The sequence below is a fragment of the Nannospalax galili genome, unplaced genomic scaffold (genome assembly GCF_000622305.1).
Source record: "Nannospalax galili isolate Female #2095 unplaced genomic scaffold, S.galili_v1.0 scaffold238, whole genome shotgun sequence".
Taxonomy (NCBI): Eukaryota; Metazoa; Chordata; class Mammalia; order Rodentia; family Spalacidae; genus Nannospalax; species Nannospalax galili.
The window spans coordinates 681,931-702,286 of NW_008341888.1; the positions used below are offsets into that span (position 1 = coordinate 681,931).

The following is a 20,356-nucleotide window of genomic DNA, read 5'->3' on the forward strand; positions in this document are numbered from 1 at the left end:
TTCATCATTGTTTTAACCACTCTCTGGCATAAGTTCAGTAGTTTACAAGATGCATTATTTCTAGGTGCTTTACTTTAAATTATTGCCATTTTTCTGCATAATTTTAAACTCATTGAAGCACATTCAAAATATTTTTGTTTGCAATATGTTTAAATGTTTTATTCTTATTATCCTAGTATATGCTGGGCATTATTTTCATTGAATATAACTCAAGCACAAATATGGAGCATCTTTCAAGGTACACTGAGCGCAAAAGGTTTTTTTTAATATTTTTTATGTATTATTTTTATTTTACGTGTACAAACATACTGTCTGCATGTACCTAAGTGCACCCATGTTGTGCAGTGCTCGTGGAAGTCAGAAGAGGGTGTCAGATTCCCTGAAACTAGAGTTGCAGGCGATTGTTAGCCCCGCAGTAGGTGCTGGGATTCGAACCCTGTCCTCTGTAAGAGCAGACAGTGCTCTTAACCCCTGAGTCATCTCTCCAGCCCCCGAGCTCAAAAGTTTTAATACTCTTAAATCTACTGTACATCCAGAAAAATTAAAATTTTAAGGATTTCTTTTCCTTTCTGGTATTTCTTATTCTTTGATAAATTTTAAAATACTGTTTTTATCTCTCACAAATGGAGCAAGTTTAGCAGTTTCCTAGATGTATTCTGAACTTGGGGCACTTGTTAAATGTCATAGATGTATATTTATAAGCTCAAAATTTGGGAAGTGCTTGCTTTATTTGCTTTGTAGGGTTTGTTTTGGAGTTCGTATCTTTTTCTCTAATTCAATCCTAACCTGGGCACAAATTTAGCACATTTCTAATTGAATTGTGCTAAAATTTTCATTAAAATGGTATAGTATTTTTAAATTTATAAACCTTGCAAAACAAAACAGCAATGCAGGTGTTGGGAATTATTTTTGCTTGTTGGTATTTTTTTCTTTTTGTAATTTTTTTGTTGTTGTTGTTGTTTCTTTGTTTGAATATGGTTTTTTTTTCAGTACACTCCCGACCTGGGCACAAATTCAGTAGTGCCTTGGCTACACTGTGCTCCAAAATTTAATAGAAAAGAGTAAGTATTCTAAAGTTACAACTCTCCAGCACCCTGAAATTATTAATACAAGCTTTCAGTTATTTTGCTGCTATTATTTTGTTCATTTCTCTTTTCCACTTGCTCCTGACCTGGACACTAATGCTGCAGGTCCCAGACTGCACTGTGTCCCAACGCATAGTATAAAGAATAAATATTTGATACAAGCCAGTCCCCACCCCCATAAAGGATAAATGGAAGTTTTAAGTAATAATGTAGTGTTGCTTAAGATTTTTATTGACATTACAATTTTATGTGATCTTTTTTTTTCCATTTTGCACCTACCAGGCACATACATAGCAGCTTTCTGGCTTAGTGACTTCATATGAAAAGTCTAGTGTAATTTTTAAAAGAAAGTTTTAAAAGCTGGCATTAATGGTGGTTAAAAATGTATAAATGCTATTTATTTTCCAATTTTCCACCCATATTCATTCAAACTCTTCTATTTTCAAAATTCAGATAAATTTTACCAACCCTTTAAAACGCAACATATTACTTTTTTTGCAACACATTTCTTATTAACAGTGCTAGGTTAAAAATATGTTCTTATACTAAAATAAATCCAATGATAATTTGAAACAGGAAAAAAACTAGAATATATCAGTAGTAACACAAACATTTTTAAATAATCCCTGAATTTGTTCTATATTTATAGGCCCAACCCAATTACCAAAATCATTGGAAGGCTCTTTTTTTAATTTTAAAATAATCTCCACATCACTAAAAGTCAAGCCCATTGGCCATTTATGTAATGTGTTACTCAGCAAAAGAGTGTGGCAATCTGTTTTGGTTGTTGTAATTAGACTTGACCTATAATTACTGAACAAAACAGAATATGTACAATAAATGTTCAAACAAATGTATCTGACTGTATTTGGTACATTAATCTATTCTCAGCTTCATTAGCTTCAATTATTTCTCTTATTTATAGCATAGGAAAAATCATGGAAGAAACCATAACTGGACCTGAAAGACAATTCTCGTACCTAGAAAGTGGATTCTATCATTAATTCACCACCATTGTTTGTTGTTTGATCACTAACTTCCTCTTGAATTGCTGGAAGGGATGGCTTTGGGGTCAAAGGTGTTTCAGTCTTAAACAAGGACTCCATCCTAATGTGTGTATTGATATAGAAGGATTTCTGAAAAGATTCAAGAGTGAAGTAATAGATGAAAGGATCAAAGCAACAATTCAGAGTTGCAAGGCACAAGGTGATTGGGTACATGATCTTTGCAAATCTTTCCAATAAGCAATTAGTAATGGCCTGAGAGCGTACCAAGGCATACAAAAAGAGAACAGAGTTGTAGGGTACAAAGCATACCACAAAAACTGCCATATGCACTGTGATCATCTTCAGGACTTTTCTCTTATTGGTCCCAATTTGAGACAGTGTTGCAGGCTTGCGAAGGGTTCTCAGCACCACAGAAGAGCAAGAGACATTCAATATCAGAGGAATGATGAACCCAACAATTTCAATGAATATGGTGATCTTGGACAAGTAAGTCTTCCAGACACGTTTGGAGAAGCCCTCAAAGCAAGTGGTGGTCGCATTGTTGACATTAGTGGTGGAGAACAAAGAGGCTGAAATACCACCACTGAGAACTAGGATCCAGACTCCAGCACAGACGATGGCAGAATTCCTCCTGGTCCTAATGGTACGAGATCGGAAGGGATAGACAATGGCCAGGAAACGATCCACACTAATGCAGGTTAGGAAGAGCATGCTCCCATATATATTGGTGAGAAATGCAGTTCCGGAGATCTTGCAGAGGGTATCACCAAAAGGCCAGTGGCGGTTGAAGTTGTAAAATATCTTGAAAGGTAGGGTACAGACAAAAAGCAAATCGGAGAGGGCTAGATTGGTGATGAAAATAGCAGTCTCACTTCTCATTTTCATGCGGAAGCAGAAGACAAACAAGGAGGCACTGTTGGTTATTAAACCCAGGATGAACACAACACTATAGACAGCACCATTCAGATTGTACTTGAAGGAATCATCAACAATACAAGTATTATTGGCAGTAGCATTGCCCAACCTGGGTCTGAAACTTGAATTTAAATCTTGGAACTGAAAGTCAATAAATCTTCTGTCACCCATGGATTTTTTTTTTTTCCGAAAGCCTGATAGCTGCAGGGGTTCACCACTCTGAGATTAGAGACCAGTAGGAAATGTTTTCCTCCTACGGGAGACAAGATGGAATGAGTCATCAAATCTTCCTTCTCCCTCATGATTTTTGTGGAATAAAAGATATTCTGCCCACTCAGATTTGAAGAAAACATATGCATTCTACTTGACAATTACTTTTTGAACACCCTACCACATGTTAAATGGTACTACAGAGAATATGTTAAAGAAACAAGAGAGATCCTATTCAATACAATAAGCATAATACTATAGCAATTGCAATGAACCTGAATAAAGTGCAGATACCTCAAGGGGAATAGGGTAACACCCAATGGGTAAAATAATGCTAATGTTGTGGATGGCAATTTCAACTATCAAAAGGCATGTTTTATTTCATCTTCATAAGAACACTTATCAAATGAGCACAACAGAAGTTATTTTACTGAAGTGGAAACTGAGGCTTAATCTTCAGTTATAGGATGTCAGAATTGGAAGAGGATGGAAACAATGTATTCAAAACCAGAATTCAGGTTCTTTTATTCCTGAACTATGGGTTTTAAACTTCTCACAATTGTACTGTTTACCATCCAATATTGCTGAAATATCTTGCCCTATTATTAACTCTATCTCGTATGACAGCAGGTAAATATCAGACCCTCAGAACGTACTCTAAAAGGTTACGAATAAACTATTAAAGCAATTTATTGATTCACCTTTTTATTCTAAAACTGTTCAGAAAGCAAGTATCCCACAGTTGATTAGATCTATTACCTAAAACTGTTTTCACTGTGTCACATGGCCATTTTAAAGAAGAATTCAAATATCAACCTCATCATTCTCCTAACGTGCATAATTCTCTTTGCAGCCACCCCCTAAGCCTAACATATCTTCCTTCTCCTCTCCCATTGCTTTCCATTCACATATCTGTATTTTCATCTACTAAAACACCCCTGGCCAATAACTCTTTTCTCATGGAACACAAATAAGAATTTTGCATGATGGCTCACACCTATAACTCCAAGGAACTTGCTGTAAGTTTGAGGCCAGCCTGGCCTACACAGTGAGTTCCAGGCCAGCTTGGACTCAGATTTAGACCATGTCTCAACACTAAGCCAAATGGAATGTGAGAGCTTGGGATGACACAAACAGCCACCCCATACTTCATTGTGGACAATCTGATCTGGCCTTTTACAGGCCTTCTGCCCACCACAGTTTGTATGTGCAGTAGCCATTGACTCAATAATCTTTTCAGGTTTCTAGGCCAACAAGATTTAAAGATCTATGTGGAAATCTTAGCAATTTTCTCCTAGGTCAATAGTTACCATTGGATAGTCTGTCTTTCAAATGTGTTCTATAAAACACTGTGGACAAGAAGCTGTTGAAGGACTCTTTTGAATGAGGACATGAAATGAAAGTGGCCTTTGTTGCCTATCACAGTCAGTAAAGGGTTTTCACATGATTGTATCGTAAAATGCAACAAGCTGTTTTCTGAAATGATTCCCTTTTCATTTTTTTCTTCAAGACATCAAGGAAATAAGTCAAACGGCATCAATATGTATAGGGAAGGGAGTGGAGGGAGGATCCTGCAAGAAATGCAGAGGCCCAAAGTCACCTCCACCAGTACCTAACTTGAGAAAAAAATACTTTGAGAAAATAATTTACTCACTGCAGTACCTAAAAGGGAGAGATGATCTTGCATAATCAGGGTTATCATTTCAATAGCATTCCAGTTAGAATTAAAACTTTCTATCCCTGAATTCTCATTAAACAAGTCTTTATGGAGTGACTCACCTAAGATCATATTCTTTCTTGACCATTTCATTACACTGACTCAGCATAACTTTTACCAAAAGCAACCTTGGCATACAAAAGCAAAGTACAGTAGGAACCTTGACCAAGTAAAATCTAACAGGGAAAAATCTAGATTAGGAAGAAATAAATATAGGTACTAGGGGGCTGGAGAGATGGCTCAACAGTTAAGAAGACTGGTTGTTCTTGCAGAAGACTCGGGTTTGAATCACAGCACCCATATAAGAGCAAACAACTGTCCGTAACTCCAGTCCCAGGGGAATCCAAAGCCCTCTTCTGACCTCCATGGCATTGCACGACACGGGTGCACTTACATACGTGCAGGCAATACATGCATACACATAAAATAAAAATAATAATAAATAAAATTTTAAAATAGTTTAAAAAATAGGTAGTGGATTAGGAGCGAAGATGAGAAACAGTGTCAGAGAGAAAAGAATGGGAATAGAGAGAAAGAGTAAAAGTGAGATAAGGGAAACTGGTACTTGGCTGAGAGAGGTAAGTGCTGCCCTCTAACTTGTATTCAGAATCTTAGGAGGGGTTCTTCCAATCCCATGAGGACTGCTGTCCTTTTATCCCTCTCCAGGTTTCAAAGACCAAAAGATGGTTTGCAAGCACTGTTTTTAAGGACACTGAAGCCAATCAACTGAAACAGAAATAACCTGGAAAATCTACATCAATGGTGTTCATACCTCAGTTAGGAAGTGAGAGCACCAATTTTTTGTTGTTTCTATCACTGTTTGCCACTATGTCCACCAATGAGGTGGTAAGAAGAAAAAAGTTAATGCCAAAGCTCTCAATCATTTAAGCCATTTCACATACTATTTTAAAACCTTTCTCACCCTCTATTAATACAGAACTTTTATTTACACTAAGAACACTATTTACCTTCAAAAATGTCATTGCTGAAAGAAAATCAAGACAGTTAAAGAAATAGCTGGTTAACATAATCACATAAATTGGAGAAATTATGAAGCTATAAAATAACTAACATTAAAGCCAGTGTTTATTTACTCATGATCTCTTACATCTACCATATACAATAATTATTGCCAGTAAGTTTGCTTTATTGTGCAAAGAATTTCACAGTAGAATGCTTCTCATCAATTGCCAGATTCCCTCCCATTTATCCCTGGTGATATCCATATCCAAGTGCTTCTAGCTCACTGGCTATGTATTATTTTGTACTCCTCCAGATGGGTATTCCAAATAGCTGAGTTTTATATGCTATTTTTAAATTCAGTTGTATTCATGAGCACAATCATTTTATCTCTTAATTTATATTATTTTAAACTGAAAAATCATAAATCATAAAGTATGCTCTATTTATGGAGTACAATGTGATTTATACGTGAGCTAATATATTTAGATATGTAATACAGGGTGATTAAATCAAGTTAATTGATACATCCATCACTTCACTTCATTTTTATATCCCCGAGAATATATGCACTATACCCACAGCTGGCAGTCTGTACATGTGTGTCACTTCTGCTCTGTTGTTTTGAGTAATCAAATCCTGCAGCACAGAAGGGACCACAGACAAGAAAGCAGCACAGTCTCACTCCTTAAGAGAGAGGGCATGGGAAAACTGCCACTATGGCTCTATTCATAGCTCTCCCTTGCTTGAACACACACCACCTTTGCTGTCTAGCAGGGAGGGTGTGGTACCATGTCTTAACACAGCATTGGAAGCAGAGATTTCTATTTCTGACTCAGACACCAGTTCACTCTGTAACTTGGCTATACTGTTTCTCTTCCCTGTATAAACATTACCACTGAGCCTCACAGCTGAGGCTAGGAAGATTCAACACGGCTTATAAGTAGCTTGATGAGTTTGCCAATATTTAGCCCAACTTAACCACAAAGAAACATCATAGCAGTTTGTTCCTTTCACTTCTCACACAACTAGAAATTTTCATCTGTCTTTCTTGGTATCCTTAATATTAGAAACACACCTTTCTGTTAATTCCTTGTACCTCAGAAAATTCTCCTTTGTGTTGAAACCTTAACTGCACAACTTACACATAACAGAGCAATTCAAAAAGTTTCCCCCATAAACTATCCCACATGGAGCTCTAGTTTTTAAAAAATCAGAAAAGTGGGGGGCTGGAGAGATGGCTCAGCGCTAAGAACACTGACTGTTCTTGCAGAAGACCCAGATTGGAATCCCAGCACCCACATGGCAGCTAACAACTGTCCGTAACTCCAGTTCCAGGAGATCCGACAGCCTCTTCTGTCCTCCGCGGGCATTGCACGACACGGGTGCACTTACCTACATGTAGGCATAACACTCATACACATAAAATAAAAGAATAAATAAAATATTTTTTAAAAAATCAGAAAAGTATATGGCTCATGAACTGATTTTGAAACAGAATCAAAAATTTTCAATAATCAAGGTGTTTTCCTTCTGTCTTCCCTTCTTTAGAGTAAAAGAAATTATTCTAACAAATAGATCTTCCTAAATATCTAACATACTGTATACTGAATAGAAGGGTCAAGACTTGAGCTTCTAAAGAAATGAGGAAAGGGGAAAAATAGCTTGACACAGTTAATTATATCTTCTACTGTGAGCAGTACCAAATTGTTTTGTGAAGATGTTTGCAGCTACGTATTCCAACAATTAATCAACTAAGGCAGGGGGTCAGTATTGGGTCGATGTACTTTCATTGATAACAATCAGAAAGCAAGTCTCTGGAAGTTCGTCAAAAATAAATCTGAGAGGAAAAAAAAAATCTGAGGGGCCAGTGAGATTGCTCAGCAAGTAAAGGCACTGGCCACCAAGCCTTACAGTCTAAGTTCAATCCCTGGAACTCACATAATGGAAGGAAACAATCAGCTCCCTGAAGTTGTCCTCTGACCTCCACTCATACACCATGGCATGCATCTGTGCACACACACACACACACACACACACACACACACACACACACACAAATAGTAATAATAATAATAATAATAATAATAATAATAATAATAATAACAGGAAAAATAGAAATCTGATAGTAAGAATTAGAGGGAGGGATGAAGAATGTCCACATTTTTCCCTTTTTCTCTTTTTTTTTGATTCCTAATGATAAAGACATATACCAAGTTTGGAATTTGTGAGACCCCTAAAGAAGTAGATTCAGCATTTTGGCCCTAGTATAATGGATGAATAATGAGATCACTTCAATAAATGCTAAATTTTCAGAAGAGCCATTGAAAACTAAGCTCTAAATTCTGGCATAAACCCACTAGCCTAAAAAGCACAGACTCTTCCCAACCAATCACAGTCCAGAGTTTAGTAATATATAGTCCCGAAGGTATGGTATACTCAAATTGTTTTACTTTACTACATTTTTAATGAGGTTAGGTCAAATCAAAGTGTTTCTGATCCCCAGAGTATTTCCTCTTTCTTATATGGTCAAAGCTTATGAAAATTAACCTAGAATAAGCTGAAACGTATTGTGTCCTTTCCTAGATTTCTACCAGTAAAGCAAAGCAAAACATACATAAATACTATGAAAACTATAATTCAAATCCTTTCTGCTGGAGTAATAGAAAATATGTTCAGACTTTTGCTCTTCAAACAAGTAGTTGTTAAGATATAAGATTCCTAAAGAAAATTTTGTAGGCTAAGTCAGAGGCACAGGTCACACTGGTATGCATGGTTCCAACTGATGTTCCTGTGCACCTGCTGATGTTTCATAATACTTTTGAAAATGCAACCTATCCTAATGGCATTCCATATGGAAGAAATCATAGGTAAAAGTTTCACTTCCGGATGGAACTGAAGAATTAATCCTTATCAATGTATTTTTGATTCGAGAAATATCCCTTTTAAAATAGCTTATCTGTTTGGGGTCTGATTTTCAATTAGATTAAGGCTGTTTTGTACAATTTATTTAAAAATGTCAAGAAATCCACAATCTGATCAGCTCATACCCCCAGTGACTAACTTCATTTTATTTTTATTTTTACCAGAAGAACTAGAGTCTCCCACTAACCCTTCACCTGATGACACAGGCCAATCTTTAGGGAATATTGTAGTCTAGGGTTTAATATGATGGGGCCAAAGATTGCATCAGAACTACTAAATTTTCCCTAGTACCTAGTTATAGAGTAAGAAAACTGAAGATAAATTGCACAATCTAATATGATGAAATTGCCTAGAGTCTTGAGACTCAATGTCTAATCCTCAGCAGAAGGCCCAGACCTCTACAGAAAGATACCGGATGTTCTTAAAAGAGGTCATTTCCAAATTCTTCAAGACTCATTCATGCCAGCTAGCATTCAGCTTCATCCCTATATCCGAACACACAAACCATTACTCAGTTTGGACACCAATTCATCTCATATATTTGGACACTAGCCTTCACCATATGAATAAAACCATGTCTCACATCTATCTGTCTACTTATCTATCCATCCCTCTATTGATCAATCAGTCTTTCTATCCATTCATCTATCTATCAATGACAAAGTGGGTTTGCATCAAAGAATCACCATGCATCTATAATACAGTTGCCTTGATCATAATAAACAACTACAACTTCTCTAATTTCACCATTGATTCTGGATCTTTGAATCACATGATCTGTAATAATGTAGAAGCACTGGTTACAAAAAAGTTAAAGAATAAACTGAGAATTTTTAGTGAAAAATATATCAGGACAATGGTACTCACATTAGATAAAATCAAATTCTAACACCAATTTTATCTGAGACTTGAATAATCAATGAATTTTCTGGAGGCATGCTGTCATAGCTTTCCTCCAATAAATGCTGTGAAATAGAATGTCACAATATTGTTCCATAAAGAGAGCATCTCAATAAAATGCATACCAAGACTATAAGGCAGTGGAAATTATTACATAATATAAATCAGAGTATATAAGAACCAGCTTATTTCAAAATGATATTATTTTGATGTCACTGTAACAGAACCAAAGATAGCAGTTATCCTCCAAACATATCACTGCTATGGTCATATTATATTAGTGGTATTAACTGAAGCACAAAATCCCTGGGAATATGTAACTTTAAATCATTTAAAGACAGCTACTGAAGGGCTGGAGAGACAGCTCAGCGGTTATGAGCACTAACTGCTCTTGCAGAGGACCCAGGTTCAATTCCCAGCACCCACAGGGAGGCTACGAACCATCCTTAACTCCAGTTCCAGGGGAATCCGAAGCTCTCTTCTGACCTTTGAGGCATTGTATGACACAGGTGCACTCACATACATGCAGGCAATACACTCATACACATAAAATTAAAAAAATAAATAAAATATTGTTTTAAAAAGAGATAACTAGTGATAGAAGGCATAAGAATACTTCTCCTGCTCCCACACATTAAAAAATAAACAAAGATTTCTTTGGGTTCTAAAATTACGTTGGTTCCTCATTTTTTTCTTTTCTTTTTCTTTCCATTTCTTGTCCTCTGGCAACAACTGTTATGATTGGACAAGAGGGAAAAAATGAAGACTGGAACAACAGGTGAAGGCTCCACCACCCAGTGATCTGAGAACGGCTTCCATTACTGCATATTTGCACACTTACTGAAAATTTGTGTCTTTACAAAGACTCCTAAACCTACTCAGTATGACATATATGTACATTTTAAATCACAGCCCTGCAAAATATACACATATTAAACAAGATGTAGATTATAATCTTACAAGTAGCACCTACATTTGGATCCTATTCATTGCAGTACTTATAAAGTAGAATCATCTGCTAGACCAAAGTGATCTGTTCCTACAGCTCACCCTCTTATGAACCAGAGGTGGCCTAAAAACAAGCAAACTGCTAAATGGTTCTCTCCTTAAATGATTTTTTTCATATAAAGAACCAAAATAAACAAATAAAAACATTAGACAATATAAAATCCACTGAGGTACCTCAATATTAAGGAAAATTAATTTTCATAGTACTCCAGAGAGCATTATTCCTAAAATGAAATAAATATTATTTTACTTGTTTATCTTGAAAGGAGACAGACATATTAGCATTTCCTTTTTTCTATGGCCTTCCTAGTTGATACAGACTATTATAACACCTTTTTTAAAAACTTGGAATACAAGAAAATTAGATTAAATACCCAGAGTTTCCATAATTGGTATTAAATCAATATCCACATCACAAGTGAACTATGGGCCAGTAAGTCACAGTTCTTTTCTGGGCCTCAGTTTCTCTTCACTTTCCATATTTGGCACTGACTGAGGGAAGCCTTCAACTGATGTTGTGGGTAGTACCTTCATTGGCTGTTCCCGTCTGTCAATTATTTTCACCTGTTTCTGCTTATCATTACAAAAAAAAATCCTGAAAATCCTGAAATGAGAGTCATTAATTTTTATTAGATTTAATGCCATAATTGCTCACGTATTTGCATGTCAAAAAATACTATTAATTAGTACCAAAAGCTTAAAAACACAGAGCAAGGTGACGTTTACAAACTTAAGTCTTCCTAATGGCCTCATCTTCCTCCTCCTCTGTTATTTCTATTCAGCAGGCATATCAACACTAATTGTCAATTTAAGGTCTCAGTTATTTAGTCTTGTTATCTGATCATTTTGCCCTTTAAAATATGAGGTTAACAGCATACTCTAGAGCATTACTATACAGAATCAGTAGGCCACTTATCCTATGCATTGTTTGGCTCACCAATTGTTTACCACTATAAAGTGAAGCTAGATTCCCAGTGGTGACTGGCCTCCTATGAAGCTCTCAATTTTCAATACCAGTATTCACAATTACAGGTTTTTATCCTCTCCCTTCAGAAGGGCATGAACAGACTGACTATATATAATGACAGAAAAACAGGCAGTAACACAATTAAGCCGTGACCAAATCACAGCAAGAGAAACAAATCTCAGGGCATTTTTCCCCCACAAAGGGAACTGAATAGCCCAAGCTTTGACTAAGCTTGGAATAAGTGTGGTTGTGAGGCATCTTCACAGTCTTCTCTTTAACTTAGAGAATACCCATTCTGAAAGGCTGGCCTGATTGTTCCAATAGTCCTTTCATTCACATCTCTGATTGGCAGCAGGAGGTGCTTTAGAATGTAGATGCCAACAGGTTTATCAGCTGAACTCATCCTTCTTAACAAGAGTGCAACTTCTCATCTGCTACAAGGCAAAGGGATTTATAATCTTTTTTGATGGAGTATGCTGTTTGGAATTTTGTTCTGAAAAATAAACATGTGGCAAAGCCAGTGGATAATTTAGGTCGTAAATTATTACTGCTATTTTTACATTATTCAAGGAAAAACAAAGATGGCATGATTTAGTAAAGCAGCAAATGAATACCACCTTTGAAATTCCCTAATTTTTTTTACTTCTCTGGTCTTCTTCCACACAGACATTGTGACAAATTACATTGCTACATTTCCTCCCAAAATAGGAATTATCTAATACATGGCTAATCAACTGAAAATGTCTTCTTGCTAAAAATCTTTAAAATATTCAGGATAGACAAACAAAATGTTAAAGATATTACATTGTTGGATTTATATGGCAAATAACAATTTCACATAAAATAGCAAATATTATTTATGTCAGAATTAGGTTTTCATTCAAACATGATTCTTCCTTTATGGGCAAGTTCATGAATTATTCAGTATAGCAAATGTCACATTCTCCATAAATCAATTAAGCATCAAAGGCATGTAGTGTATAGTTTTACTAGAAGAAACCTCATCATAATAAAAGCCACGTTAGCTCACAATCTATTGTAAACCAAAGAAATACAAAGCTAGCCAAAAGATTTTCTAAATAGTTCTACCCTATGATTTAAAATCAGCTCTTTAGGACTACTGTGTTTACATGAAACAACAGCCTGAATATCCCGTATCTCTTCCACAGAAACAATATTATTTCCAAAACAATAGAAATCCTTGTTTTTTACCATTCAACACGATGATCCTTATTCAGTACTTCAGAGTTGAAGTCTAACTTCTTTTCCAAAACACTCAAAGCATCAGTGTTTCCACTGAAGTTTGTTACGCCATCCCCCTCCCCCAAACGCCAAAATCAAATCTTTCTCAAAGAGACTTACCCCAAAAAAAAGTGTGCTAGATGAGAGAGTGTGCTCATGCCTGTAGATATTTAGCTAATAAACATGGAAACGGGCAACTCGCACTTTGGAAGCGCATATTTTTATCCATTTTTTTTAAACAGGGAAAGGTTAGCCCAGCCCAAAGGAGCAGACTCTGGGCTGCCGCAGCTTTTTACTGCAAACCGCTCATTCTGAAAATGTGAGCTTATTTACATTTATCTCTTTCCCTTTGTTAAGGACTGGCCCTCTTGAATGCTGTAGCCGGCATGCCTTTAACAAACAGGACACAAGAAAAGGCCCAAAGTCCGTGCTGGAGGAGCCGAGGGCTGGGGTGGGGGGGGACCTCTTGGGGGTCTCAATAGGAAATGCTTTTCATTGGATAAGGAGGCATTATTAGGAGCCGTGATCCCGCCCAATCCCCTGTGCTTCATCGTTCCCTTAGTCACCAATCGCTGGATTGAAGAAGTTTTTCCTTAAAGAGCATTGCCCAGGAAAAGCAGTTTTACAGTCAAGAATTAGTGGCTTAAGTGCCACTTGACAATATAAAAAGTGTCTTTCCTGACCAATTAATTCACAGAGAAAGCTTGTGTGTCTGTCTTTGCTGCAGGGTTACTACCCCCTTACAATTCTAATGAGGAGAAGGAGGAGACAAAACTCCAAACTGGGAGGAGCAGCCCATGTTTGCTCCTGCTTGTTTAAAACAATTTCAACAACATTATTAGTAAGAATAAATAGGGGGCAGGGAAAAGGCCAAAGGCAAAGGGAAATGCATACTTATTACACTATGAAAAATGAAACTCCCAACACTCCCCCAAACAAAATTCAGTTCACTACCACAGTCAGTTACTTTAGTCAGAAAAATGCCCTCAGACTGCCCTGATGGAGGAGATGTGCTGGGGTCCCAGAGCTCTCACACTCACTTTCCATGATCAGGGAGTGCTCTGTGCAAAAGGAGAGTCATTTCTCTTAAATAACTGCCTGGCAGGAAGTCTAATTACCATGAAATTTTCAGAGGTTTACTAAAAAGTAAAATAAATGGCATAGATGTAATCTGTTCATAGTGAGCAGTTATCTTCCATTCTGCACAGCTTCTCCCCTAGGCAAGTTCTTTTCCTACATGTCGACTCCCTTGGTCAACCACATTGCTTTTTTGTTTCCCAATTTTCTTTCTCTTTCCTTCCTTCTCCCTAATATGAATTTGTTGTGGAAATTTACCCCTCTGTAACTTGATTTCTAGCCTTTCCCATGTACCAGCACCCACCACCACCACCACCACCATCCTTTTCTCTCCTAACCAACCCCACCACCACCAGCAACACCCTACCCCTTCTTTGGAATGAAAACCCTTGGCAGGGACAAGCTGCTTCCCTTTTGGGGGCCAAGCCATATGCCCCTGGAGGAATGGGGAAACCTCTGTCTGCTTCATAACTTCTGTCCACATAATTAAGCTGAATCCCAAATAAAATATGTTTCATGTTTGTTTATTCTCCCTCTCTTCAGATCTCTTGTGGCTGCGTTTACTGACTGCTTAGGCTAGTAATAAGTCAGTATGAAACTGACACTAATCTTATGACTTGTGATACACCTTCACACTGACACTAACCTTATGACTTGTGACAGACCTTGAAAATCACTTTCTCTATAGCTTCCCTTCCTGCATCCCTGTTCTTTCTGCTCTCCTGTCTGCCTGACTCAGGTGTTTGTTTATACCGCTTGCTGATGCTGGCTATGTCTTCACGACATGGTCTTCTCATCTACTCTGTGCCTAGACCAGCCTCTGATGGATTTATCAGTACACAAGAGAAAGACGAAGTCACTTTCTTGTGGAATTTCACAGTCTAGCTGGAGGCAAAAGGACACATGAAGTACTGAGATACCAAGGGCAGATTGTTTTTTAAACTTTCGAGCAGTTTTATGGAGAGTACGTTCTGCAGTAGGTCACAGAAGGAAAACAAAGTACCAGATAGAGTCAAAAGAACTTCCCAGATAACATGGGGTTTGAATAGGATCCTATGGCTAGCCAGAGATTAAAGAACACAAAAAAATGAGAAGGGATACCTTTCTAAAGGTTAGAGAGAAATGATCAAATACAGAAAATGAAAACTACAGGAGGTAAGAACACTGGATGTGAAGAGAAAGGAAATGTAAGGAGAAGTGCAATTGTGGAAGCGTTCTATTGTAGCAACCAATGCACTGCAGTAACCTAAGATTTAATCTACAGTCACAGTCAGTGCCTCTCAGTAAGACTAGTTTACTGCTTTCCCTCTTGGGATAAATATTCCTCAGTCTTCCAATACATCTACCTTCATTTTTCACAACAAGATACAAGTGTCGTTTTGATTCATCTCCCAAATGACTCCTTAGAAGGTCTTTAACTTTGTCACTGGGTCACATGCCCTAAGAATATGACATTTTCTCTATCTAAAATTTGGTGTCAGCGAACCGCTTTCATCCCCTAGTCCAACTCCTGCTCTCTCTGCCTGCACAACTTTCCTCTTCCAGTATACTCCCTTCAGCAAATTAGTTCTACACTTTTCCATCCTATCCCACAAATCACACTTCCAGGGAATTTTTCCTTCACCCTTAACTTACATGCCTTATAGCATTACAGACTTTTCTTCACCAAATTTATCACAGGCATAATTTCACAAGCTTTGTGTAATTTATTTGCATGACACTTTGATTATTGCCGATCTCTCCTAATTGAAACTGCAAGAGGCTAGGCCCCATATCTGCTTATTTATAAATTAATATCAGGGGTATTTACAAAATTTTTTCTCCCTGAACCTTTCTCTTGCCCAGTTAAAGCAACTGTGTGATTTTTTTAACTTTCCAGCTGAAAACATGTGTTATTTCATCCATTTTCAGACAAATCCACATCAAGATGTTGTCTTAGGCCAAACAGTACACATAAGAAAAAAAGAGCTATTAACAAGAAAGTACTAAAGCTTTCTTATGCACTACCAGCCCCTTTTCCTCTCACTTCATTCCATGCTGCAAACTTTCTAGTTTTGCTTGCTTTAATGTTTGAAAGGCCAAAAGAGGAAAATGAAAGCCTTTCCAGGGTGTTCTCCAAACAGCCAGTTTATAGCCACACAACTTAATCCAAAACATCCTTTCAAAAAGGCCTTCATTGAGTTGCTGATGTTTGTGCCACTAGGGGTGGAGGATGATTATGCAGCTGAAAAAGTGCATTCAAAACTATCTGGGGGGGAGTATACATTCATTTTTATCTGTTTGGGGGAAAAACTAACAGAAATATGACTAACTTCCAAATGGGAATTAACACACTTGAATAAGAACAGCCTGATGCCTAGGACCTTCACACTCTAAACCCAAATCAATTTTTCTTTCTGCCAACAATATCAAAGGACTGGGTGAATTCACCCCCAGTGCCAGCAGCTCAACACTGAGCTAGTTTCCCTAGAAACAGTACAAATGTAACCAAAGGATTTTAACTATGCCTATGGATTAAAGTCCAGCTAACAGTTTTGGTAACTCTCAGAGTCTCTAAAGAAACACAATGTCTGTACAAAAACCCAAGCAGTGTTCCAGGGAAAGGCAGCCAAGTAATTACTAACTTTTCATTAATTAACCACACAACCTTTCAATAAGGTCTTGAAACCTTTCAGAAAACAAAGACCCCTATAGCCATTCTTTTTTTGTTCATAGTCTTTTGTTTCAAGAAGAGGAAGGGATCATAAGGTCAGATATCCAACCAGTTCATTTAGGGCCCTACATCTCTGAAAGAACACAAAAAAGAAATTTCAAGCAGTCTCTAGAAGAGTCTTATCTCCCCCTTCACACCAGATCACCTTCAGCTCTTAGCTGTTTCTTAAACAACCAGGCTTTCCTTCTCAATGACTGAATATGCTTTGATAATAAGTCCTCATTTCTTAGATGCAGGGTTGGCAGATACAGAAAATGCACTTCTTAACCAAAGATCCTGGCAGTATGCTTGGTAAAGCTTAGGAAAATTTCAAGGTAATAATAATTGTGATGATGAAAATAGAAAAGATTTCCTGAGCAAAATTTATCTGCCAGGAAATATTTACTTATATTTATTTAACTAATCTGCATAGCACTCTATAATGTAGCAACTGTTCTTATTTTATGCCTGGGAAAAATAAGGTACAGAGAGTTTAAGGAATTTGCACAACCTTGCACAGTTAATAATTTTTCTTTTTATTCTGATAAATTTTTAACTAATGATCATAATCACATTTTCCTTTTGTAAATCACTCAAATCTCTGACCACTGAGAACAAGTATCAGAATTATACTTTTTTGATGTAGACTGATCACTAGAAATTGACAAATCTCACTAACAGAATGTACAGCTTTTGAACCTTTCAAAGGTGGAAAAAAATTCTCTGGATCTAAAGTCACAGGATGATTCCTTTTTTACTTAAATATAAGGGTTTTGTGTTAATTTTTATTAACTAAATTTGTTCTTTGACATTTCATAATTACAGAACACATACTGACCTCTTACCTCCTACCCTCTCTCATCTCCCTATTCCTCTAACTATACCCCTTCTCTACAAAACTCTTTATCCCATACATGTCTATTTGTTTTGTAACCCACTGAGTTTAATCAGTCATCCAAGTGACCACAGGTTTCGAGCTATCCATTGGAGTTTGGTGGGCTCAGAGTACGTACACAATTGAAGACAATGATTCTCCCAGAAACTCTCAATAGCCAATAGTTCAACAGTATGGAGTATGGCCTTGGGAGCCACTCCACTTTCCATGAGTGATTGTTGACAAAGACAGAGACTGTCTTATGTGGGTCCAATGAAAGTAACCACACAATTGCAATGGTTCTGTTGAGTCAAGAGGATGGCATTTTATGTCCCTTCACCCTATCTTCTAACTTTTAAATATTTCCTGTCCCTTTTTCCATACTGTTCCTTGAGAATGTGACATAAGTATCTTGTTTAGAGCTGAACCTTCAACCATCACTTATTCTCAGCGTCTACACATTCACCACCATTTACTGTCAAGACAGGCTTCTCTGATTAAGGCTGAGAGTAGCTTTTGTCTCTAGATACACACATTTGAAGGTAGTTGATGCTATGTTAATTTAGTTAAACACAGCAATATGTTCCCCACCTGGGCTTATGATCGCCCTAGACCTGGATTATTATCTGGGCTTATGCTACCAGGCATGGGTTCTTTTTCATGGAGAAGACCTCAGATCCAATCAGAAGGTAGTTGGTTACACTCACAGCAGTCATGCCACTATTGTACAGGTGGGTACATCTGTCTTACCAGGTTGACTTTTTTTTTTTTTTTTTTGGTTTGTACGGTTCATAAGTGGGTAAAACCAATGATGCCTTTTCTCCTCCAGGTGAAGGCTAACCCTTAAAGATGTGGGGTGGGGGGAGGTATATTGCCTAATAAACCAATACTTAACAGGTCTGAAAATCAAAATTCAAGTGATTTGGAGTTGTTATGTTTAAATATTAAGTAAATCTGAGTATTAGCTATATTTTGGAAAACACAGAGTAGCCACAAGAAAATACAGTAAAAATAATTAAAGGGATAAAAAAAGATACACTAGTAAATAGCTCCTCAATACAATGAGGAGGCTATAGGACAAAAGTATATATACATATACATATATATATATAGAGAGAGAGAGAGAGAACAAAAGACAAAATGTCATGCAAAAATATAAAGATGTTGATCATAGAATTAAATGTGATTGAGTGCAAAAGTGAATAAAATGGAGATTGGATTACAAAACAGGATCCAGGGCTAAGGATATAGCTCCATAGTACAGTACATGCCTAGTAAACAAGCAAGGACTTTCATTCAATCCCTAACACTGCAGATAAAGTGTAAATAAACAAATAGGCTTATAATCCCAGCACTCAGGTGGCTGAGGTGGGAGGATTAGCATGAGTTTGAGGCCAACCCAAGGTACACAGTAAATTTCAGGCCAGCCTGAGCTACAGTGTAAGATCTTGCCTCAAAACTAACTTTAAGAAAAAAATCTAAGTAGATGCCAGCTATAAGGTGCACACATTAGATTCAAAATAAGATGAATAAATACATTGACAGTTAAAAGCCAGAGGAAATGGACACTGCATATTAATAAAATATGAGCTAGAATACATAACATGAGGAAAATAGATTTTAAAATAAATACCTATTTCTAAGCATAAAATGGATATTTTATAATTATATATACATATAAATATATATGTATATATTCAGAAATAGAGGAACAAAATATAAAGCAAAAGTTTATAAATGTGAAAGTAGAAGTAAGCAGTTCAACAATATTAAATGAATGCTTCATAACTTTCAATAATGGAAAGAACAACCACACAAAAGATCAAGAAAGTTCTAGAATGTTGAATAATACCAACTAGATCTACTGTACGTATAAAGAAAACTACACCAAACTGTAGCAGTATGTATACCCTTCTCAAGTTCACATTAAATGTATTACAGGTAGACCACGTTGGGCCATAGAAAACCAGCCTCAATAGACTTAAAAAGATTAAAATCATCTGAGATATATTGTTAGCCCTCAGTGAAATTAGAGATGATCAACAAAAAGAAATTTGGAAAAAATTAAATGTGAAAATAAAAAAATATGTTTCTAATCACCAGTGTGTCAAAGAAAATTTGTCATGGATATATTTTTGATATTTTATTTATTTTTATTTTATGTGTATGAATGTTTTGCCTGCATGGATGTAAGTGTACCCTTGTCATTCAATGCCCACAGAGGTCAGAAGAAGGCATCAGATCCCCTGGAACTAGAATTACAGATGGTTCTTACCCACCATGTGGGTGCTGGGAACCAAACCTGGACCTCTGCAAGTGCAGCCAGGACTCTTAACCACTGAGCTATCTCTTCAGCCCCACGGAAAATACTTTAAAATTAATAAACATGGAAATACAATATATTTTAAAAATTAATAATGCAGCAAAAGCGGTGCTCTGAGGGAAATTTATAGCTGCAAACAACATATTAGACAATAATAAAGAGCCCAAAGAATTCCTAGCCTTTCACAATGATTGATAGAGTGTTGAATAGATAGATGACAAATAGATGATAGATATATGATAGCTAGCTAGTTAGGTGATAGATAGATAGATAGATAGATAGATAGATAGATAGATAGATATATAATAGATAATAGAATGATAGATGGATGGATGATAGATGATAGATATATGATAGATAGATAGATGATAGATAGATGGATGGATGGATAGATAGATAGAGGATTAATGGATGGATAGATAGATAGAAAGAAAGAAAGAAAAGGTACGTACAT

At 36.7% G+C, this 20,356-nt stretch overlaps 1 protein-coding gene across 1 annotated transcript; it reads right to left on the reverse strand.

Moving 5' to 3' along the window:
- Positions 1-10: 10 nt before the first annotated feature.
- On the reverse strand, positions 11-13,387 carry Lpar4 (lysophosphatidic acid receptor 4). The gene is made up of 2 exons (XM_008837654.3): positions 13,057-13,387; positions 11-3,260 (listed from the first exon to the last, which is right to left on the reverse strand). The coding sequence occupies exon 2, from the start codon at positions 3,176-3,178 to the stop codon at positions 2,066-2,068; it is 1,113 nt and encodes a 370-aa protein (XP_008835876.1). The 5' UTR covers positions 3,179-3,260; positions 13,057-13,387; the 3' UTR covers positions 11-2,065.
- Between the last annotated feature and the right edge of the window lie 6,969 nt (positions 13,388-20,356).

Coding starts and splice junctions, on each gene's coding strand:
- Lpar4 (XM_008837654.3), bottom strand. CDS start 3,178: ATGGGTGACAGAAGATTTATTGACTTTCAGTTCCAAGATTTAAATTCA.